Source organism: Triturus cristatus, chromosome 4_2 (assembly GCF_964204655.1).
Source record: "Triturus cristatus chromosome 4_2, aTriCri1.1, whole genome shotgun sequence".
NCBI classification, from domain to species: Eukaryota; Metazoa; Chordata; class Amphibia; order Caudata; family Salamandridae; genus Triturus; species Triturus cristatus.
The window spans coordinates 658,759,512-658,783,892 of NC_140586.1; the positions used below are offsets into that span (position 1 = coordinate 658,759,512).

At 43.0% G+C, this 24,381-nt stretch overlaps 1 protein-coding gene across 13 annotated transcripts in view; it reads left to right on the forward strand.

Moving 5' to 3' along the window:
• The window catches only part of DOCK7 (dedicator of cytokinesis 7), an 888,535-nt gene that overhangs the window by 307,476 nt on the left and 556,678 nt on the right, over positions 1–24,381 (forward strand). For all 13 annotated transcript variants that reach the window (XM_085602421.1, XM_085602422.1, XM_085602423.1 and 10 more), the window contains 2 exons: positions 3,602–3,744; positions 6,360–6,453. In XM_085602421.1, the coding sequence (XP_085458547.1) occupies positions 3,602–3,744; positions 6,360–6,453 (237 nt within the window). The remainder of the gene's footprint in view (positions 1–3,601; positions 3,745–6,359; positions 6,454–24,381) is intronic.

Genomic DNA, 24,381 nt, shown 5'->3' on the forward strand with positions numbered 1-24,381 from the left:
CTGCCCACTACACCGAGAACACAACGCAAGACTGACAGGTCAATACTTAATGCTGAAAAAGGAGTATAAAAGGAGTGAGGGAGGGGGTTGTGATGGTGATTATAAATGGTGTCAGACGTGTGACAGTGCCATGTTTTAAATATGATGCTATGTGCAAAGTGTTAGTAAAGATAGTTAAAAAAAATAATATTAACATGTAAGTGATCCTGACCCAATCATACCTGTCTTTCATACATGTGCTTAATGCGTATCTGACTCCACCCTACATGCCTTTAGGAATGCACAAACCAATGATGTCACTTACTATACCCTCTTATACCAGCCCTTCAGAGGTACCGAATCTTGGCCCGTATCGTTCGGCGTCTATGAAACTGACCAAGGGAGTACCTCAGGGCTCCTGCCTGAGCCCCACCTTGCTTAATATCTATGTTGCTCCCTTGGCCCACCTCCTTAGGACTTGTGGTTTCATTCCTATTTCTTACGCCGACGACACGCAGCTGCTATTTCCTTTTGACAAATTCACCTCATCTGTGAAGACGGCCTTCTCTTCTGGTATGAGGGCTATCTCCAATTGGATCAGATGTAATTTCCTCCAATTCAATTTTGGGAAGACAGAGATCTTGCTCTTTGGAGATGCCCCCTTATTGTGGACTCCTGAATGATGGCCGGTGGACCTTGGCGCCCCCTCGGCCCCCAAGTCCCTTTTTAAGAACCTAGGCATCTGCCTGGACCAGGTTCTCACTTTGAAGGAGCACGCTGCTCAGACAGCTGGCTCATGCTTTCATACGCTGGGCCTATTACACAGATTTATTGGTCTTAGCCAATGAGTCCTCGCTCTGTAGATTGCAGGTGGTCCAGAACACAACTGGTCCTCAATGCCCCCCCCCCCAGGACTGCCTCCCGCCCTCTTCTCCGTCAGCTCCACTGGCTCCTAGTACGCGAGCGGGTTAAGTTTAAAGTTTGTTGCACTGTTCACAAAGCTATATACAATCTAGGCCCCGCCTATCTAGCTGAGAAATATACGCCATACATGCCCTCCAGGTCCCTTCACTCTGGAACTAAATCCCTTCTCGTGGGCCCTCTGAGTTAGGAAATCTAGGCTGGGTGGGAAGGCATTCTCCCACCTTGGCCCTCTTTACTGGAATCAGCTCCCCATTTACTTGAGGCAATGCCCTGACCACCTCCAATTCAGAAAGCACCTTAAAACCATTATTTTCTGTTTCTGATTTTGTTCCAGCTTCTCAGCTTTTCTTGGTGCCTGTCCGAAGCGCAGGGATACCCCTCCGTGGGTCGATTCAGGCGCTATATAAATAAATAAATACATACCCACTCTGTCACAGCATTACCAGCCTTACAAAAGCACATAACATGATTGACTGTATCAGAACTACCTGCATTTTGAGGCACACTTTGGATGTCAAACTTACTGTGCCCATGTCCATTCCATCCAGAAGTATATACCTTACATCAGACGGGCTCTACCTAAACCCTACCACCTTATAAGGCACACGCCTAGAATATGTCTCTAATTATGCCCCAACCCTGCCTGCCTTTTAGAGGCCCAAGTCTGAGATGCTGAGCCCTCACAGCCTTTCTGAGGTATACGTGATCTTACCAGCATTTCAGAGTCATACACTTGAGATGGGACTGACTTTTCCCAGTCGTCTTTGCGTTGACTTTCTTGATCCTTCCATAAAGTCAGAAGCCTCAGATATCACGGTCTCTGCCAAGCCCTAACAGCTTTTCAAACCAACAGGAATAACGTGATTGACCCTTCTCCAGCCCCGCTTACCTTATAAATAAATCTGCAGGATATGTGGCTTACTCTGTCAACCTCTACGGACCTTTCGGACGCACAAGCCTGAAATGGTAATTGATTTATGGTTTCTGTGACCTGCTATAACAGAGACTTCTTGAAGAGACCTCTGAGTGCAATGGCCTTGTACAGTCTGAGATTTCATTTCATACTGTACAGTGGAGAAGAGATCATTAGACATGTTCGCTTTGACAGATGGGAACAATTGGTCGACAGACGAAGCAGAATCTGCTGCGGCCTTGTTCTGTCAGCGCGGGTTCTCCGCATGTTCTTGGCTCGAGGGTGGCTGGAGCGTTTTGAAGCAGGTGACGACAGTCATCCGAGATCATTTTTCCAAGTAAAACCTTTTCTGAAGATTTCTTTCTACTATAGTTTGTTTCCTAAATTGTAGTTTGTTTACACCTTGAAGGAGTGCTTGAGATGGCTAGATCCCACATCTTCATCTTGCCTAGAAGTAGAGTCCGTCGAAAGCTCATAATAAAATGTTCACATTTTGCCTATACTGTATGCCCAGGTGCATATATCACAAACTGAGTGATATGGAAACCTGTGCTTACCACAGGAAGGTTTACATTAAACTTTGTGTTAGGAATATGATTGCTTTGCATTGTATTTTTACTGTTCTTTGGTTTATAAGTAAGTCTTCTGTATGAAGCCCATGAAACATAGATCCAAGACTAAAACAGAGTTCTATTTCAGATTTTTTTTGTTCATTTGTTTGCTATTTATGGTAGCAAAAACTTAATTCCTTGTTAACTAAACTTTCCCATTAGTCCTATTGATAACTGTCTGATGTCAGAGGTGACCTCCTCTTTAGCAGTTTTGCATATGTTGGAGCTCGTCATGAAGTCTTTATTTTCTTCCTTTATATTTCGCTAATTCTCTCTATGAGTTAGGCAGTGAACATTTTTCCTTGGAGATCAAGGACTACTTTATGCAATAGAGTTCCAGCAGGCCTATTTAATAAGAAGAACACAAGGAGATGATTAAATGGGGTCTCAGATAACGGGGCAGTCAGATCTAGGGAACAAAGAAAAAAGCATGATTTTAATAAATTCGATTTTTTGCTGTGCCATAGAACTTTTTATCTTGCTGTGTCTCTTCATGCGATACCCGGGCTCAGCCACAAGTTTGCTGTTCTTCCCACATTGATCCATCTAACATACATGCCAACATTTTAAACCTGGAAGGTGTGGGAGATTTAGTAAAAAATGAGGGGATGTATTTTCCTTATTGACATATTGAAGCTGAAGTAAAGCCATTTTTGGCTTTGAAAATCAGGAGTCATTGTCTCCTATCTGAATCGGGTGTGTTGGAATGAACGAGCTAAAGGTCAAACTCTACCAGTCATGCACAACAGAAGAAGCAGCCACCTATCCGACCATCTGAAAAGCACTAGGCCTCGCTATACAAATGCAAGAACAATACAATGCATTCCTTTACTGACACAGTTATTTTGAATGATATAATCACTGCATCACTTGCCTGTATTAACATGCTAATCACCAATGTGCAGCCCACACATTGCTTTTATCACAACCCTGAATTTGTTATTGGAATGCGTAGCTTGTATAGTCACAAATGAGCACTGGACTGTGTATGTCAGGATAAAAAAGATGTATTTCTATGCATTGTTTTGATTGGGATGCAATCCTGGAGCTAATTCCCTTGTTCAGTCAAGCTTATTGCATGACCTCTGCATGCGACAGAACTTTTAATGTGCAAAAAATATGTCTTCAACTAACTGTGAGCACACTTCTAGAATGTTTGTGTTTGTTTTTTCAGAGCGCAAGGGTTCATGGTCGGAGAGGAGGAATTCCAGTATTGTTGGAAGACGTTCACTAGAGAGAACCACTAGTGGAGATGATGCTTGTAACCTGAGTGGCTTCAGACCAGCCACACTGACTGTCACAAACTTCTTCAAACAGGTACCCTGCGTTCTTTATTCTATACTAATAGTAATATTAATGATAATATTAAAGCTGATGAGACCAATTGTAAGAACCATTTCACGCCATTTCTCTGAAATGGGGCTATGCCATTTGTTAAAGACCCAGAACCAAATTTCTAAAATACTTATGGAGAGGGCCTTTTCCAACCAGTATACCCAAAGACAGCTGGGCTAAAAGACCATTAGAATATTTCACCCACAAAGGGTAGAATTTTTAAATTAAAAAGGGAGAAACAGAAAGACAAACATTAGAATCTTGAAGCAGACACATTACACCAGTCATTATTAGCTCTGTGCGCCATCTTTGTCTTCATTGGAGCTCTCACTGCTGTCTTGAAGGTGTTTGTGTTTAGTAAGCATCTCTGTGAAATATTCTCTTTCTGGATGTGCTCACCCTCTAGAATTTTATTTGCTCCACATGTCATGGTTGTTTTTCTCCTTTTAAACTCCATCTCAACATTCCAATGTTCTAATAGATTATATAGCCTGTTGCTGAGACTAAATATGACTGTTAAAGTCTCTGTTCCTAAGTTATAGGCCTGAGCTGCAGAATGCTATTAAAATATTCCCTTCACAGTGTTCTAAAGTAAGCCGGGAGAAACAAGCATTGGAACGGTGGAGCAGAAAATCTCTCAGCATGCCAATGTTTTAATGCTACTTACCTCAGTCTTTTATAGGCCTTAAACTCAAATTTATATTTACCAAATTATTTGCTAGCCAATGCGTATCCTTCAAAAACATATGGGTTTCTGTGACTTGCATTACTTAAATCTAATAAAGAACATTTTTGTCAAATAAACTTTCTCTTCACCGTTCGTACTGACTGCGCTACAGCAGAAAATACATTGATACATTTGGCATATTATAGGACCTGTGATCTGGATATCTGAGCTTCCAGGTCAAATTTTATGTTCTACCATTCAAAGTGTTTGTCCACTTTTGCATTATTTTGAGTGAGAACCATGCTCCAGTGTACAACAGAGATATGTGAAGGACGGGAAGAAGTGCCATATTTAGAGTTGAGTGGTGACTGAAAATCTACTGAATTTTGGATGAGAATGCATAAGATTTCAATCAGTAAATTCAATTATTATCAGGATTTTTAAAATGAATTCATATTAGGTCGAAAACAACAGTACAATCTAATATCTAGATGTGCACCTGACCAATACGTTGAAATAAATGTGTCCAGTGGATTCTCCTTTTGGATATATCAATTTCTACAGAATTTGGTAGGGTTTTCTATTGCCACTCACTTCTAAATAAGGCACAAGTGGCTTTATTTAGCATTGTATTGTAACAGGAAATCCTCTGACCTTTGAAGGAATTGTTAAATCCAGAGAAGCATGGATCGGTAAGATTTCCTTCTGCATAGTGATAATGTGTTGGTGGAAATTTTCTTGTGTTCTCCTCCAGATTAGTATTTCCTCCAGCTATTCCCTTTACTGTCTAACTCTAAATCCAGCCCTGTGATAGAATTCAGACGTCAGAACACTAACTGACTTTCTCTGCACTAGACCTTTTATTGAATGTTGCTTATACTGGAATCAATAAGCCAAGCAAAGTTCAGTTAGGTTTCTCCTCTTTGGGTTCTTCTTATATAGCTTTAAGTGACCACCTTGTGGAGAGTTTCTTCGTCTTCCCCTGCAGAGAAATCAATAAGCTACTATTAGCTCAGTATAGATTACCTTTGTATTTCCTGAACACCACCCTCTGCATGCCATTTTGCTTGTCATGTTCATCTCGTCCATTTATTTAGGTTAGTGGTATTTCCTCTTCATTTTGTTCTTGAAAAGGTAAGTTCTCCTTTAGTGATATCTTCCCATCACAGGCCGTAAGACTTCTGTTTTCAGGCCATCATATCATGGCTCAAACAACTGACATTACATATTGTGGGGTAGCATTGTGTGCTGTGGTATTAGAAAATCAGACATTTGGTAAAGGTATTGTTAATAAAAAAAAGTAGTATTTAAATTGTGAACATGGTCAAACACTGAAAATGTTGAAAACTGATGTGGGAAACCCCTTGCCGCATTTAAACATTTGTAGCTATAGTTTCTTTTCCACAGGTGGTTCTGTTTCCTCACCTATATTTACTCTCAAGTATACCAACAACATTTCCACATCTGTTTTAGTAACAGCTGAAATGTTGAAAGATCTCTTCCCTAAAGATTGTAATTTCTTTTAAAACATTGGAATGTTGAGAGCTTCATGGAAGACAAAGGAGTAGCGCTGGGCTTACAATGGCTGGTGTAAGCCCGGAGCTCCAACATTAAAATGTTTGTCTTAATGTTTCTCCAATTTTAATTTAGTACATTATACCCTTAGTGGGTGGAATGTTCTAATAGTGTTTTAGCACTTCTGCCTCGGGCTATATCCGTTGGTAAAGGCCTTCTCCCTCGTTATAGGCCCGAGCCTGTGTCTCGGGCCTATAACTCAGGCTCAGGGCCTTTAACAACATGTATAACCTTCTGCAGCGGACTAGAAGACTATATTATATTTTGTAGACGCTTTCATGTTTTTACTGTTTAAAAAAAATCGTCTATGTTGTACATTTCCATCAGTAATTTTCACTTTCTCTAAATTGTGTAGGAAGGAGATCGGTTAAGTGACGAAGATTTGTACAAATTTCTTGCGGACATGAGACGACCATCTTCTGTTTTGCGGAGATTAAGACCAATTACAGGTATGGTATTTTGGATATCGCTCAGAATCCTCAGTCCTAACGAAAGTATCTTAACAGCACCGTAAATAGCCAATTATTTAGCCTGTCTATGTTCTTTGGATAGTTATTGATTTTCTGTGTGCTTAAAGAAGTAATGTAGGTTTGCTCATATAAGACATCAGAATTTAAATATTTCTCTTCAATATTGTTTATCTTGGCACATTGAATTCATAACAGCAAATGTGTGAATGCAATCAAAATCTTTCTAATATTGATTAAAGTGGTTTTTCATTAAATCATTGATGGGTTCACCAGATATCTTCTAGCAAGGAGAGAGAGGAGCCCCACCTCCTGAAGTAAAAAAACATATATTGCATTAGGCTACCATATTTTGAAGCATGGGCAAACCCTTTCTCTGTTGCAGAAATATTCCAGATTGTAAACTGGCAAGTTATTTTAGAAGGCATGTCTGCGCATCTCCAAGCTTGAAATAGTCAAGTTGCGGACCCTGAGTAGAAAATGTGCAGATCAGCTTTTTAACCTCATGGTGTAAATTATAGATCTATTCTGTATCACCTAGTAGGATTACCATGACAATCGAATGCCTGTTACCTGCTTACTACAGACATATTTCTTGGGACCACCAGGTATGTAATAAGGTCCTTTCTCTGAATTACCCCTCCAACTTTTATTTTCTCTCATAAATTACAATCATCCTAGAAAGGCATTAAGAACCTTCAAGCCATAATATTTATGTTCTAATTTATTAATTGAGACGATATCAAGGATTTTGTTGTTCCACTCTGGATGTTGGCCCTCAAAGATTTGGATATTTCTCTGGCAAGATTGTCAGCCCATTTAACATAGATATTTGGGAGGGGAAAGAGGCGCCTCAGACCAAAGATTTACCCAACTTGAAAATTACCTTTTGTGAAGGGCGCATAACAAAAATGTGTTTGGCCCATATTAAGTGCCTTGACTTCTTCTTTTTATCAAACTTTATCTCGGAGATCTAGGGCCTGAGTTAGAGTTTGGCAGACAGGGTACTCTGTTGCAAATGCAGATGGGTGGACCTTAAGTATTTATCTTATTTAGGTTGGATGGTGTAATGTCTTTGTTTTACCTGTTCGTCAAAACCAGGAAAAGCCTAGTGGTGAAAAATTGGAAAAACACAAAATAACTCCCAGACCTTGGTAGAAAATCTGCATGGTGTGGGGGTTCATTTTCTCGTTTGTCAAAAACAAACTTCCGCTTCGGGAGTTTGTTTTTGAAAAACAAAAAAACTTTTGAAAAGTTTGATGGCCTCCATGACAGTGGTTCTTGCCGATGTAGAGTGATATCCGTGGGGCCGGCGGGCATCTCTAAATGTGGAGGTCAGAGGTTCCTTGGAGTAGTGGAAGTAATGTCCTCTGCCATCCTGACAGAGTTTACGTCATCTGCCAAGCTCTAAATCGGTTTCCCGGTGTTTTAGGTGGGAGTACTGGAATTTGTTTTTCTTACCTATAAATAATACGTTTTGCCTGACAGAAACATGTGGAAGATCATTTACATGGAGTTGTACCAAGTACATATACTCCAGTAGTCAAAGGTTTAGGTAATCATTGCTTGCATAAAGTCAGGAATACTTTGAATCATCATAAGGGGATGATAACAATGTGATCATATTGCTATCTGATCACCCACTTCCATCCTCGCAGAGTGGCTTCTGTTGTTGTCAGATTCCACATAAGCCTCTTTGTTGGCCACAGACTTTCCCCATGATTGTGATCCATTTACCATGTTTCATTTCTGGTTGGCCTTTGGTAAGTCTTTAATCCATTCAGTTAAACTCCTGTTTTAATTATTCTATCTGAGTTAGTCTACCAATCTTGGTTACAGTTAGACTCTCATAGTTAAACTATTTCTAAAGGACCTTCTGCAAGATTCTGAATGTTTGTAGCCCAGAACAGTTTCAGACTCCCTGTTGTATTTCATTGTAATGCAGTAAACCTGACAGACAATACAATTTAAAGTTTACCCCACCTCACCAGGCTGATGTGTCATGCTGCTAAATGTTCGAGGTACTTACAGAAGAATATGGAAAATAAATGCGTAGGTATTTCACCTGATGTTTTGCATGGGTGCTAGCCAATGATCGACTAGTTTCCATGTTCTCATTTGAATAGAGGGCATTTGATTTCTTCGAATTAACCTTGCTGAACAATTCAAAGTTCGCAGCTAGGTTCGATAGTAAAAGTTTGGAGTTGTTCAACAATCAAATGATGCCATTTCCAAAAAGGAGTGTTTGGTGCTCACCTGTGAACCTATGATTGTATTACTCTGCTGAATCCTATATGCTAATGGCTCCAGTACAAAAATAGTTGTTATACAACATAACCCTGGCCTGCAGCCCTTAATGAAGTGCTGAATTGTAAAAATGCTGTATTAGTATGAATTTTGTATATATATATTCGTTCTAGTACATTCATTATATAGCAAATCATTGGCAGTCATCAAATAATCCAAATTTATTGCACACTATATTCCCCAACGCCAGTATCTTTTTGCTCTTTGCTTCAGAGCAGCTATATTCTCCAGTATCATTCATGTCCAGTATATGCTACGTGGCTATAGTGGGAAATTCTCAATATGCTCTTCTACCATCACCGATTTGTGTCACAATTCCCTTGATCTTTATAGAGACCATGTAGGGTATTGCATGATGTCCAGTCGTGCCACAAATACTATTCACAACTTAGTATCTCTATCAAGTTTCCATTACAGTGCAGCAATTTTCTTCTGCCTCCATTCCACTTATACCAACTCAACTCAATACCTCTTTTTACTAAAGACCTAACTCTCTTTCACAACCTTCAATAAGGGGTCCCAGAACACCCAATCAAGAGCTTTCTTCTCACCCAGAGCCAGAAATACCATCAAGGTTTTTTCAAGGTGGCACTTTTAAACATCTGTTCTTGTTGCCTATGTGTGTAAGAAAATCATTAAAAAACTCCAGTTAGACCAACATTGCCTGCCTCACTTCCTCCTCAGTTATCAGAAGTTCTAATGCTGGTAATACATTGTGTCAAGCTCAGGGAATCGTAAGTCCTCCAGTTACTGTTTGACATTTGAAATCATAGTTTTACCTGCAGATAGGGGCAAGCTGTATTATATGAATAACTGTCCCAAAACAGAGTCTGTGTGGTGAACCTCCACTTTCTTAATTTAGTTTATTTTCTGTTTGTTTCTGCTGTATGTGCTAAAAGTGTGTTGATTTTGTGACCCCCTTTGATTGTATATGTTCTTTGAATGAAACAATCTTCTGGTAGCAGCATTGGCAAATAGAGCTTCTAGTTTGCCCCTGACATGGCACAGCATACAGTATCTTCTGTGAGTGTAGCCTTTCAAAGTTTTTGTAATTCAAGGAAGGCCTTTTGAGGTCCAGCCTTGTGGAATCCTTTGTCTTCTATAACGCTGTGGTCTTCTTGATTCATATTTTGCTATTTCTGGTTTAGTGGCATAACAAATAATGGCTAATGTTATTTTTTGATAAGATTGGAAATTGTTTTATCTGTAGAATACTTTTTATGCCATCATTCTGTTGGCGAAATAAAGTTATCTCTGACTGACTGGCTAATGTACCCTTGTCCGGGTATTTTATGTAATTTGTCATTGGAGCGACCCTTGACCTTGTTAGGTAGGCCGCTCACCCTCCGCACAGCACCGCCTGTGCATCCTGTCCCTGCTCCGGCTGGCGCTGCTGAGTAAAGTTGAGGTCCTCCTCCACCCACAGGCTACCACCTGAGTCTCATCCCTGGTGGCCAGTGGTAGGCCTTAGGTCTGTACTATTGTTCATTGTACTGCCCGTATATTTTTCTCTTTTGCTGTCTGTGACTGCTATTGTCTGTCTTCCCCCTGTGCCTGTATTTTCCCCTGTACCCTTCTTTCCTTCTGTTCCCATCGTCACCCCCGTGATTCTTTGCCCGTTTTTCCTTTTGTGCCCCTGTGATTCTGTGCCCGTTTTTCCTTCTGTGCCCCCGTGATTCTGTGCCCGTTTTTCCTTCTGTGCCCCCGTGATCTGTGCCAGGTTTTTCCTTCTGTGCCCCCCATGATCTGTGCCCGTTTTTCCTTCTGTGCCCCCCGTGATCTGTGCCCGGTTTTCCTTCTATGCCCCTGTGATTCTGTGGCCGTTTCTCCTTCTGTGCCCCCCATGATTCTGTGCCCGGTTTTCCTTCTGTGCCCCCATGATCTGTGCCCGTTTCTCCTTCTGTGCCCCCCGTGATCCGTGCCCAGTTTTCCTTCTGTGCCCCCGTGATCTGTGCCCTTGCTTTCCGTGCCATTCACCGCTCTCGCCGCTGCGTCCTCCGCGACCCCGCCTCCCTGACTGCCCATTCGCTGCCCCTACCTCCTGCCTCTCAGCTGCTCCTCCCTCCCACCTCCTCATATATGGCGGCCACGCACAGCGGGCGCGCCACTGGCAAGCCCGCCTGCGCCCGTCCGTGCCTAGACCGCGCCCAGAAGCAGGACCCCTGGCCCCCGCGAACGCCACGACGCCCGCCTCTGCTACGACTCCAGCACCCTCAACGCCGGACGATCACACACCTGCTGCCTGGCTGCCCCGAAGCGCACCCAAGGACCCTTCTCCTGCCAGAACTGCAGCTTCACCAGCATCCGGCCCGCCAACCCACCTACCAAAGAACCCAACCACCTCAGATGCATCCTTCTGAACACCTGCATCGGACACAAACACGCCGTGGAACTCTGGGACCTACTGGACTCCAACACCCCAGGCGTCGCCTTCCTGACGGAGACCTGGCTAAACCCCTCCTCGGCACCCGACATCACCATAGCCATCCCGGAAGGCTATAAGATCACCCGCAGGGACCGCACCAATGGAGCAGGAGGAGGAATCGCCATCGTCCACAGGAACACTCAAAGTCTCAACCAACGCCGACGACACCCTCAGCACCGCCGAACACCTGCACTTCCAGATTCACACCGATCCCAACACCACCCTCAGAGGAATCCTCATCTACAGACCCCCCGGACCACGAGCACAGTTCAGCGACTCCATCTCTGACCTCGTCAGCACACACGCCCTCGCCTCCACGGAGTACATCCTCCTCGGGGACCTGAACTTCCACCTCGAGAACAACAACGACATCAACTCCTCCACCCTGATCAACAACCTCGCCAACCTCGGACTCAGACAACTCATCACTACACCCACCAACTCCGCCGGCCACACGCTTGACCCCATCTTCTCCGTAAGCTCCCACGTCTCCTTCAACCACACCACCGAGCTCCACTGGACCAATCACCGCTGCATCCACTTCACCTTCCGGAAACCCACCACGCACCACCGCACCCAACAGATGCCGCACCGCTGCTGGAGCAAAGTCACGAAGACCAGCTTTACACCACCCTCGCCCGGAGCCCCGCAGATCCGACCGACCCCGACACCGCCGCTCGCAACCTCAAACAGTGGATCAACGACTGCGTCAACACCCTCGCCCTGCTCAAGAAGCCCTCCAACACCCGCACTAGCAAGAAAGCCAGCTGGTTCACCGAAGACCTCCAGGCCTCCAAGCGAACCTGCCGAAAACTTGAAATAACTGGATCCATGAACGAACACCGGAAAGCTACACAGCCCACAAGAACGCCACCCGCAGACACCACCACCTCATCAGATCCGCCTAAAGGACCTCCTTCAAAGACCGCCTAGACAACAACGCACACAACAGCAAAGAGCTCTTCAACATCGTGAAGGAACTCTCCAACCCCAGCTCCAACACCAACGACATCTCACCTTTGCAAGACCTGTGCGACTTGCTTGCCACCTTCTTCCATCGCAAGATCGCAGACTTCGACGACAGCTTCAACGCCGTCACCACCCCGGCAACCACTGAGACCACCACTACCCGCACCAACCGCCTGATCGCCTGGACCAACATCAACGACGACACCATCAAGATCATGAACGCCGTCCACTCCGGATCCCCGGAAGACCCCTGCCCACACCACATCTTCAACAAATCCAGCAGCACCATCGCGCCCCATCTCCGGAAAACCATCAACATCTCCTTGGAGACAGCGACCTTCCCGGAGAGCTGGAAGCACGCAGAGATCAACGCCTTTCTCAAGAAACCCAAGGCGGACCCCAAGGAACTCAAGAACTTCCGACCCATCTCCCTGCTCCCGTTCCCGGCGAAGAGCATCGAAAAGGCCATCAACAAACAACTGACCAGCTTCCTCGAGGAGAACAGCATCCTGGACCCGTCCCAGTCCGGGTTCTGCAGCAACCACAGCACCGAAACTGCCCTCATCGCCACCACCGATGACATCAGGACCCTGCTAGACAACGGAGACACCGCGGCCCACATCCTCCTGGAACTGTCAGCCGCCTTCGACACGGTCTGCCACCGCACACTACGAACACGCCTCTACGACGCCGGAATCCAAGAGAAGGTCCTGGACTGGACCTCCTCCGTCCTCTCCGGCAGAACACAGAGCGTCCACCCCCCCCCCCTTCCGCTCCGAAGCCACCGAGATCAACTGCGGTGTACCTCAAGGCTCATCCCTCAGCCCAACGTTGTTCAACGTCTACATGGCACCACTCGCCCACATCGCACGACGGCACGACCTCAACATCATCTCCTACGCCGACGACACCCAGCTGATCCTCTCCCTCACCAAGGACCCCCACACCACCAAAACCAACCTCCACGAAGGAATGAAGGCCGTCGCCGACTGAATGAGGAACAGCCGACTGAAGCAGAACTCGAACAAGATGGAGGTCCTCATCCTCCGATCCACCCCCTCGGCCTGGGACGACACCCCAACACCCACAGACCACGCACGCAACCTAGGGGTCATCCTCGATTCTACCCTCTCCATGACGAAGCAGGTCAATGCCGTCTCCTCATCCTGCTTCAACATCCTCTGCATGCTTCGCAGGATCTTCAAGTGGATCCCCACCGAAACAAGGACGGTCACCCAGGCCCTCGTCAGCAGTAGACTGGACTACGGAAACGCACTCTGCGCAGGAGCCCCGACCAAACTCCTGAAACGGCTTCAACGCATCCAGAACGCCTCCGCACGCCTGATCCTCGACATCCCTCGCTACAGCCACATCACACCCCACCTGAGAGACTTGCACTGGCTCCGTGTCAACCTTCAAACTCCTCACCAACGCATACAAGGCACTCCACAACACCGGACCAACGTACCTCAACAGCCGACTCAGCCACTACACCCCCACCTGCTAGCTCCGCTCCACAGACCGCGCCCTCGCCACCGTCCCCCGCATCCGAAAAGTGACCGCTGGCGGCAGATCATTCTCCCAACTTGCCGCCAAGACATGGAACACCCTCCCCATCCGCCTATGGCAGACCGAAGGCCTTCTGACCTTCAGAAGACTTCTCAAGACCTGGCTCTTCGAACAATAGCAGCTTCCCCCCCCCCACCCCCCCCCCCCCCAGGGCCTTGAGACCCTCGCGGGTATGTAGTGCGCTTTGCAAATGCCATGATTGATTGATTACCTTTTTCATTTCACTTCGAGTTGCTGATTTCTAAGTGCCTATCTTTCCAAAGTTACACTCTGATCTTGAGAAATGTGTCCATGCTCCTTGTCACTGTGGCATGATCTGAAAGACATTCCCTCCTTTATTGACAAAATGAATAGTGCCTCTCAGTCCTCTTCCATTAGAATGTATTCTTATTGCAAATAACACTTTTAAATGTTGCAATAACAAGCAAAGTATGCTTCTGTAGAATGGCAGTTACTCTAGATGCTAGTCAAATTCTTACCTTTAACTAAGGAGAGGATAGGGAGTAAGCAATATACATTTCCAGGACAAACTTAAGCATTGCGAGACTAAGAATAGTGTTTGTTTCTTCAGTTTAAGCTTATTCCCTACAAATCAAATTCTCTCTTTGCAAGTAGGATCTGATAGAAGTGATTTTGTCCCTTGTTAGAGGCATTTAATGAAATAATGGCAATTCATTTCTTTGCTACATATATTTCTCTTTAAACCACTACAAGTCCCTTGTTATGTCTGTTCATAGTCAGTATACCACTTTAAATCCCATAAGGTTTTGTTGTATCGTGTTTGAAATTATAGGAAGTATGACATTTTACTGGCAACATCTGGGACCAATTTACGAGTGTCCTTTTTCAGTAGTTGGCTCTGCAGAAGGAAAGCCATTATCTGTGTTCTAGGTTATCATAATAGTTAATCTTCCCATCTCTCTTGCTAAAATATTGAAGGTAGACGGAAACAGCTGCTTATATAGATGGGACTGTTGATTTCAATCCAACCTATGAAGCCTTATCAATAAAAGGAATAGTAGTCACATCGCCAAAGCCATTTCTCACCCTAATGAACCTGTTTTAAGGAGAACTATTAGTAGAACACTGTTCTTCCCACAAATCGTATCCTCAGTTGTTTCCAGCCAACCCTAGACACCAACTAAACGTGCAGTGCTCAGAGTATCCTTTCTAATCTCTTGCACCTTTTCTTAGGCTCTCAGAAAAATTCAAATAGTATATTCACTAAACTCAATAAGGTGGCCCCCAGGCCCACCATATAATCATGTGAACTACAGATAAGCAAAGAAGAATGGGCATTACTCTTAAACTGGACAACCCACAAACCTCATTAGGTAAATGAATAAAAGCTTTGTAGGACAATGTGCCTCATAACAAAGTAGCTATTTTACTGCACTCCCAAAGTCAGGTTTGTTTAATCTTTTACCTACCTTTATAGCGTAACTAATCTTTCCAAATGTAATAACATTGAATATTTGACCTCTTATCCAGGTGGGGAAATAGGATTGATTCAGGCAGTTGCTAAATGTCCACATTCAGGGCTGCTCCTTCTCAACTTTCTCTTACTTTTTCTTGCATTTATCATCCTCTTGTCCTTATGAGACCACCTTTGCCTTGAATTTAAGCTAGGTTGATGCACGTTGAATTCTGTATCACTGAATCACTCAATTGCATTAGTTGTGAGACACATCTCAGTTATGCTTAACATCAAGGACTAAAGGCACTGTGTTGTTCAGCAGTCTCACCCAAAACAAAATCCATAGACTTTGGTGTCTCAAATTGCAATTCCAATGTGTTGTAGTATGGTCTTACAAGTCTTCTCCAGTGTTTCCACAGAAAGTTACACAACTTATATCAAACTAAACATCCGAATATGCAATTTGTAAACTAACAGTTCCCCAAAATCATTTCCCAGTCTCCTTCCTACATCCCATTAAATGGCCTAGCCATATTTATCAGCGGTTTTCCATGTGCCCTGTTACAGCTATTCCATTGTGAATAGGTATTCTTCATATTAGCTATGAAGTCAGAGAATTTCCTTTAGGGAATTGTACGGGCAAGGTGTCCCAGTCCAAAGCCTTTCCAGAGTAGTCTTCTCCCTATTCTGATCCTATATGTCTCATATGTCCATTACAATAATCTAAGGGCCTCAGTGGACCTCCCAGACATATCAATTAGGCACTTGGCCATCAATAATAATAAATCTGTACATTTGTGTGCCACGTGGTCGCTTTAGGTCCTACCATAGTTGTTAGTGAAAAGGACAGATGATGGACAGAATGCTGAACAATGCAAACATTCATCCCCCAGTCACAGATCTGGGTCTAATCAATTGATTTTTTGCTCACTACACCACCCCAGTTTGGACCCAGCCAGATGCAAATCTGTCTAGACCCTGCTCCTCATGAGAACAGTCCAGCGATATGCCATGCCAGGCCCTCCCTGGACTGAAATGAGCATCCTGGGACCAGTTTTGGGATATCACCCCTCATCAGTCAGGCTAGCATGAACAAGTGGCACAGTGAGCACGGTACCCCCACGTCTGGGCATAGCATTCCCACTTAGGGTGACAAAAGCAAAAAGAACAGATGAATGTTGAACAATGCAAACAGACCTGATCCTGTGGTCCGGCTTGGATGGTTGTGTGGCTTCTTGGTCTTCTGGCCTTGTGCCTCTTAAAGGTGCCTCATGTCCATTGCCACATGCTGTCTCTGCAGTGGAACCTTAAAGTTAAACTATTTTTCCCTTGGCGTAAACTCTTCTCAAACAAAACACATTCATTCATCCATAATGTGCACCTTTCTCATAACTGCGTGCCAACAAAAGGGGAACCCAGCAAAATTGTAAACAACCCCAAAAAAATGTTATACAAATATTATATACATTTATTTTAAATTGATATAAACATTCATTGATGACATAAATCTTATAAGCACAAAATCATAAAACATACATATAATAAATCAATAAAGAAGAGACAATAACAAGTGACATTTTAAAAAATCATCATAAAAACATTAATTCAATTGAATCTAGTTCCAAAAGAGTCACAACCACATAGATGATTTCAGACTAAATAGTTCCTCGAATTTAAAACACAGGCGTCAACGCGTTTCGGTGTGCTGCCAAATTTGCACCACCTTTTTCAAGACTTTTCAAAATACTTGTCTGTTTCACAACAATAGCACAACCTCTAATATATCTATATTAAAACAAAATACATATATCAACCATCAACAAATTTATACCTTAACTTAGTAAACCATTATGCATATACAAACAGCACTTTATTAAAAAGCAACCTAAGTATGATTAAAAAATATTTTTTTGTCCTTTTTATATTTATACAATCAGCCTTTTCTAATAAAAAACCTTTTTTCTAAACAATGATAATTCTCCTACCCCATTATACAATTCTCAAAATTATTGTCGTGTTCTCCAAAAGTGACACAAATGCATACACATTCCTCAGCCATTCGAACAATTATACAACTATTCAGACAATAACCTATAATGGAGAGGTCAGATAATCCTTCTCTCATGCCCGGGTGTATTCACGACCAAAAGGTTTTGTGACACGCATATCCACTGGGGTCTCCTATAACACAATTATGCATCTATCTATCAATAGAAGACAGGGGGTTCTATTATTTAAGACCAAAACCACCCAATCGTGAACATACCTTTTTTTGCCACTTGCTCCTTTTAAAGAACAGGAATATAATGATATAATCCCACCTGTTTTAACGTGAAAACAGTTAAACAATAATGGGGCGCCCTGTGTCCCTCAGAACCTGGGTATGGATAAGAAAACAAAAAGAATGGTTCTGTCGGGTTTTTTTTCCAATTATTTCTTGCAAGAACGCCTAGTGCGGGTACATTATTTTGTAGTTATTAACATAGATATCTCGGATGTCCAGGCAGGATAGAAAACATAACAAATAATCAGAGCGTGACACAAATTTCTGTCTACTCACTTGTTTTTATATAAATTGAATCATTTATATGTATTTGACATATTTGTAACACGGCTGTCAACACGAAGTGAGTTATATACACGGTAAGTGAACAAATGACATTAGTGCTCAGTGCTGGTGCTCAGTGCGTAATATGTACAGTGGGCTTTAAATATGTACATGGGAAAGAAAAGGCCAGAATTTTAGGGAACAACAATGACTCTGCTGTGTAATGGATATTTCTGAATCACACAGAGCCTTGGCCAATCCGGACTGTGTGAGGTCACCGACATTTCAACCCAAACTCAGCTCCATTGGGTAGTCAGGGCGGGTCTTCATCAGGACGAGGAACGGGGGTTGGGGTTGACAGCCCAAAGAAACCAGAGTGGCTCCTGGTTATTCAAGTATCTTATAGGATCCAAGTTAAAAACAAATGACGTGAGTCGGGGGAGGGATCCGAGCGATGACTCTCGGTAGCAACGGAGTATTCACAGCTGCTAAGCGGAGACAGGCATGAGTCCTGTTCATCCGCATCCGTTTAGTTAAAGAAAGACTGCAAACTCAGTTCTATCCAGACGTATCGATGATTCTAACGGGTGTCTTCTACCCCTGTGGGGAATATATAACAGAGGGAAAACCCTTTCTGGTCACCACGTTTGTGTCTATAACTCCGTGATGGTCTTTAGCTGTAATACTAATAATAATAAAACACATCCGCCTTCCTTAATCCGCCGATGTATATTTATTAAGGTAGCTGATTGTATAAATATAAAAAGGACAAAAAAATGTTTTTAATCATACTTGGGTTGGTTTTTAATAAAGTGCTGTTTGTATATGCATAATGGTTTACTAAGTTAAGGTATAAATTTGTTGATGGTTGATATATGTATTTTGTTTTAATACAGATATATTAGAGGTTGTGCTATTGTTGTGAAAGAGACAATTATTTTGAAAAGTCTTGAAAATGGTGGTGCAAATTTGGCAGCGCACCAAAACGCGTCAACGCCTGTGTTTTAAATCCGAGGAACTATTTAGTCTGAAATCATCTATGTGGTTGTGACTCTTTTGGAAATAGATTCAATCAAATTAATGTTTTTATGATGATTTTGTAAAATGTCACTTGTTATCGTCTCTTCTTTATTGATTTATTATATGTATGTTTTATGATTTTGTGCTTTTAAGATTTATGTCATCAATCAATGTTTACATCAATTTGAAATAAATATATATAATATTTGTCAAAACTTTTTTTGTGGTTGTTTATAATTTAGCTGGCTTCCCCTTTTGTTGGCACGCAGTTATGAGAATGATGCACATTATGGATGAATGAATGTGTTTTGTTTGATAAGAGTTTACGCCAAGGGAAAAATAGTTTAACTTTACAGTTATCACATTGGTACCCTGTCCCTTGAATAGTAGGGCCACTCCCTCTTTTTATGAAATCTGCAGTGGAACCGCCACCTTCATTGGACTCCGCATTTGGGGTGCCTCTCAGACAACGTCCATGTGGGACAAACTGGCCTGGGACCTTTATTAAAGGATACCAACTTCTTGTGGCAAACCAGTCCAGTCTCATCCAGAGCTCCATCTTTGTACCCGGGATAAGGAACAACATCCCCATATACATCAGGATCACCCCAAAATAGCTCCAATTTATGAAAGTGTTAACAACTCGCTTCTGTAAAGAACACTACATCACAATGCAGAAACCATTCTCAACTCAGCTTCTTCTTTGCTACGCAGACTTTAAGCATGGTTTTGACCATGTACAGCGTTTCCCTTTTGGCTAGCTCACGCTAAATAAATACCATATACATGCGGACAGTGGTGACGCATCAATCTTCTGGATCTGCATGCCATCTGGCTGGCTCTCAAGGCCTTCTGTCATCCATCTAGAGTAGCCCTTTGCAAGTTCTTACGAGCAAAACAACCACCAGGTGTTACTGCTACACACAAGCCGGTGTGAGGTTATGTGTGCTGTGCCCAGAGGTGTGAGACTGTGGTGTTGGCTGGATCTGCAGGTGATTACTTAGACTGTCAACTGTATGACAGGTTCCTTGAACGCTAGGGTGGGCAACCTCAGCTGATGTCACCTTGTTGACCATAAGTAACATCTGCACCAAGAGGTAGTTCAAGGTATACTTACTCATTGGAACATACCTTGAGTGGATCTTTACCCTACCACCGAGAACGCAGATTATTGAGCCTTTCGCTCTTTAGAAGTGTTTGTCTCTGTGTTCCATGGAAGACTCTTTTCGCCCTCCTTGGGACTCTGATCTCCTTTGTGTTTCTGCCTCTGCTTCCCAGGTTCTGATGAAGTTTAAAATGACTGGGTCAACTAATTCAGATAACCAAAGTCTGGGCTAAGATGATTCTCCGACTTGCTGAGACTGAGCATCTGACCATCCCCCACCTGCTACCCATCCTGCTCGCCTCTCCCCGCTCAAGCCTATCTCTTTGGCAGGTTGTGCTCTCCTAGTGGCAGGGCAGAGTTCTACAGCCAAACCTCCACAATATATATTTCTGTGCATGGAGATTGAGCGGAACAAGCTGAGCAGATTTGATCTGCCCGAGAAAGTGGTGGATGTCACCTTAGCTGCTCACTGTCCATCCATTAAGTTGATTTATTCCTCACGTTAATGACATTTAGTGGCTTGGTGTGAGGGCCGTTGGGTTGATCCACTGCAGGCTAAACTTTCTGAAGTACTTTTATTCTATCTTTGACTCACAAGGCCTTGTTGTGGATATCATTAAAAGTTATTTGTCGCCCCTTGACCTTAATACATTTGTCGGCTCAGCCCTCTATATTTAAGTCACCAGTTATGATGCCTTATTTGAACGAGCTTACTTATCTGTTTCCTCCTACATTTTGTGCTATTCATCAATGGTGCCTTAATATGGTTCTTACCTTTTTAATATGCGCCCATTAAAGCCTATGCACACCAGTTCTTGTGCCTCCTTAAACTTAAAACTGTCTTCCTCCTTAAAACGATCTTACTCATGGTGATTACTTCAGCGTTATGTGAGTGAAATGAAAACACTGGCAGTGCAACCCCAGCATACCATCTTCTTCTGGGCAAAAGCTGGTGCTTCGGACTCTAGTATCCATTCTGCTAGAGGTGGTACTGCCTTTCCACGTGAGACAGTGCATCATGCTCCCAGCTTTCTTCTTTCCGCTGCATCCCTTTAAGAAAGAAGGGAAACTTGATGGTTTGGACCCCAGGTGAGACCTTATCTTTTATATCAATTGGATGAATAAGCACAGGTGGACGACTAGATTATTATGGGACTTTCTGGTGCTAAGAAGGGTAGGTTTGTCCAGAAACTAACATTGCCCAGCTTGATTGATAATGTGCTATGCTTTGGATAATAAAGAGTCTCTTGCGGATCTTTCTACCAGAGCAATGATCGCCAATATGGCATTGGTCCAGAGGTATTCTAATATTGAACATCTCTCATATGGCTACATGGGTGTCTTGCAGAGACTGAAACAGCTATTTTAAAATGGGATTATTAGGCTGGTGAGGCCCTGGCCTGTAAACCGAGAGCTGATATAATGGCTAACAATAGAACTGTACTTAGAGGAGAAAGAGGGGAGTTAAAAAAGAAGATTCCGAAATAGCTGGTGCCTTTGGGGCTTCCTATTCTGACCTCTCCTCATTGGAGAGAGGGAAGCTCACCCGATCGCTAAATGTATGCAAGCAAATGCACACTTGTCTAGACTATCGCCTCAGCAGGTAAAACAACTGCGTCAGGCAATAAAGGTAGAAGTATTTTCATGTATAGGGAGAATAAAAATACATAAATCCCCAGGCCCTACCAGATTCACTCTGTTATTCCACAAGTCATTTTGGAGAGTTCTAGACCAGCTTACTTGCCAGCTTACTTGCCTTTTACCAATTGATAAGGGATTCTATGCGAATGAATCTGGTCAGTGAACTAATTGAAATCCTGTTTCAAACTTAAAGTGGAGTTTGCAAGATCCTATATGTTTCGTTTCTAAATAGAACAATGACATCAAGCTTCCCATCAGGCCACATAAGGTATTTTGAACCAGCCTATCTATTAGCATGAGTTCTGTAATGTTAGAATGGAGCATTGCAGCCATCTCAGACTACATGATAGTTCTGTTTTCAAATGGAAATTATTTCACCATGGAGGCCTTTTCACTGAACAACAAAGACTTTCACAAGTATCTGTGTTCTGATAGAACTTAGAATCCACTCCCTTAGTCTCACCTTATCGTTAAGGGTTGGAGGATAGAATCACGCATGCCATTATCCCGCAATGCCTTTACCATGCCAGTCATTACCACACATTTGCCTTTACCACACATACCTTTACAACAAAATATATATACACACACACACACTACCTTATCGACCCCAACCCTTACCACCCAATACCCCTACCAACTCTAAAAACAATCTTCCTACCCAATACCCTTACCCATCTCTAAACCCTAAAAACACCCCACCACCTAATACCCTTACCCACCCCTAAATATACACCTACCACCCTATACCCTTACCCATCCCTAAACCCTGAAAGCGCCCTAACCCAAATTCCTAATATATATGAAGCGATTTCACTTACCAGGGATATACTTACTTTTTCGTTGTAAAGGTATGTCTGGTAAAGGCATATGCGTGTAAAGGCATTGCGTGGTAATGACTGTGTGAAAATGTAATGCGTGGTGATGACTGCATGCTAAAGGTTCTTTCCCATCGTCTCTGCATAGATTGTAAGTGTGTGAATCACAAACACACAGGAAATGTGTGTGTGCACCGGTAGGTACAAAGGAAATGGTAATTTGCATTCCACTCAGATCAGCAGTTTCCCCCTATGCACAGGCACACACACTCAGATGCTCATTTGCAGTCACAGACACTCAGGAGCACAGCCTGTAACAGAGGTTACTAGTTGAATCAGGATTACGAGCCGTGCAGGAATTCCGTGATCCAAATTAATTAGATTTGCTCAGGTTTCATTAAGAAATATCTTGTGAAGTGCACTTACCAAAGTGCCTGTAGTAAGGGAGAAACCATGCAGAAATCAGTGCACAAATTCTGATTTCTGCGGTCACTCCCCAGTCCAAGCACTGAATCTTGGAATAGTAGAGAAAATGTGTACCTGGAAAAATAAACAATTGCAGCAGTATCGGTATTTCATCTGGAGGGAATACCAGCTATATTGTCATGAGTGATGATTGGTAATGGAAGTATCATGGCCGTTTCTGTGCACACAAAGGTGTGCCTGTCATTTATTTATTATTATGTGTATGAACGGGTTCTTAGGGTTTCAGTGGGAGATTTAGTGAAGTCTAAATTCACATCAGGTAATTTAACTGCACAATGAATAGGGGTTCAGGAATGCATCATTTTTTTTGACTGTTTTCTAAAATAATTATAACATTACCTTTTTGATACTCGATTATATACTGCTTATGTTAGATTATTATGAAAAGTAAAACATGATAGTGATACAACCTATCACAGAACTGTCACATTGACAGTATATAAAGACGTATTCTTAATGTTTGCCTTTTTGCAAGCTTGTATTAAATAGACATGGCTGAAACATGATGATACCCCTGCTGGTACAAACTTATCAGCGGTTTTGACATTACTACTTTACTGTAGTAAACTAAGACAAGGGAGTGGTAACATAGCAGTACCTGCTGCCAAAAGGCAGCATAAAAAGTTCTTCCTAAGCGGTTGGCACTAGTTATAACTTACACTAAGGGAATAGCTAACATTTCAGATTCCTTTCTTCTAAAATGTCTTTCTCTGAAATTCTCAATCCTTTGCTGATAATGAAACATTTCTGGTGGCATGTTTGTGTGCTGCATTGCTGGAGTTCACTACTTGTGAGCGTGGATCCTTTGGAATATTACTATATATTGATGCTACTCTCCCTCGGAGCACCAACTCTGTCAGAGATTTAGTAAATTAACAGAGAAAGACACCTTCGCCATCCTAAAAAGGATGAAATGCGGCTCGCCGACTGACCCCGCATCCTCTCAGATCTTATCTAAAATTGGTCCAGCACTCATTCCTAATTTGACGAACATCCTGAATCTTTCACTATCACAATCCACCGTACCGTCACACTGGAAGAAAGCTATTGTCAGACCTATCTTGAAAAAGCTGACCCCAAAAAACTCGCTAATTACAGACCAATCTCTCTCCTACCCCTGTTTGGCAAAGTAATGGAATCCAACTCTACGGTCAACAACCAACTGTCTAAACATTTAGAAAGTAATAATCTGTTAGATTCATCTCAGTCGGGTTTCCGGTCTTACCATAGCACCGATACGGCTCTGGTTGAGATCTCTGGATGCCAGACAAATTGCCATCCTGATTCTACTTGATTTGTCGGCTGCCTTCGACACCATCTCTCATGGCATCGTTTTGGAGCGACTGTGGGAGTGTGGTGTTGAGGGCCCGCACTACAATGGTTTAAGAGTTACCTGCCGGAACGGTCCTCCAAGGTGCAGATAGGGGGTTTCTGTTCCAAAAGCCAAACCATAGACAAGGGAGTTCCCCAGGGATCAATTTTAAGCCCCACACTTTTTAAGCTATACGTGTCGCCTTTGGCTAAAATAATCAGAGCCTACGTCTTTGATATAGTGTCCTACGCCGACAACACACAATTGTTGATCACTCTCGCACCCATTCCCAC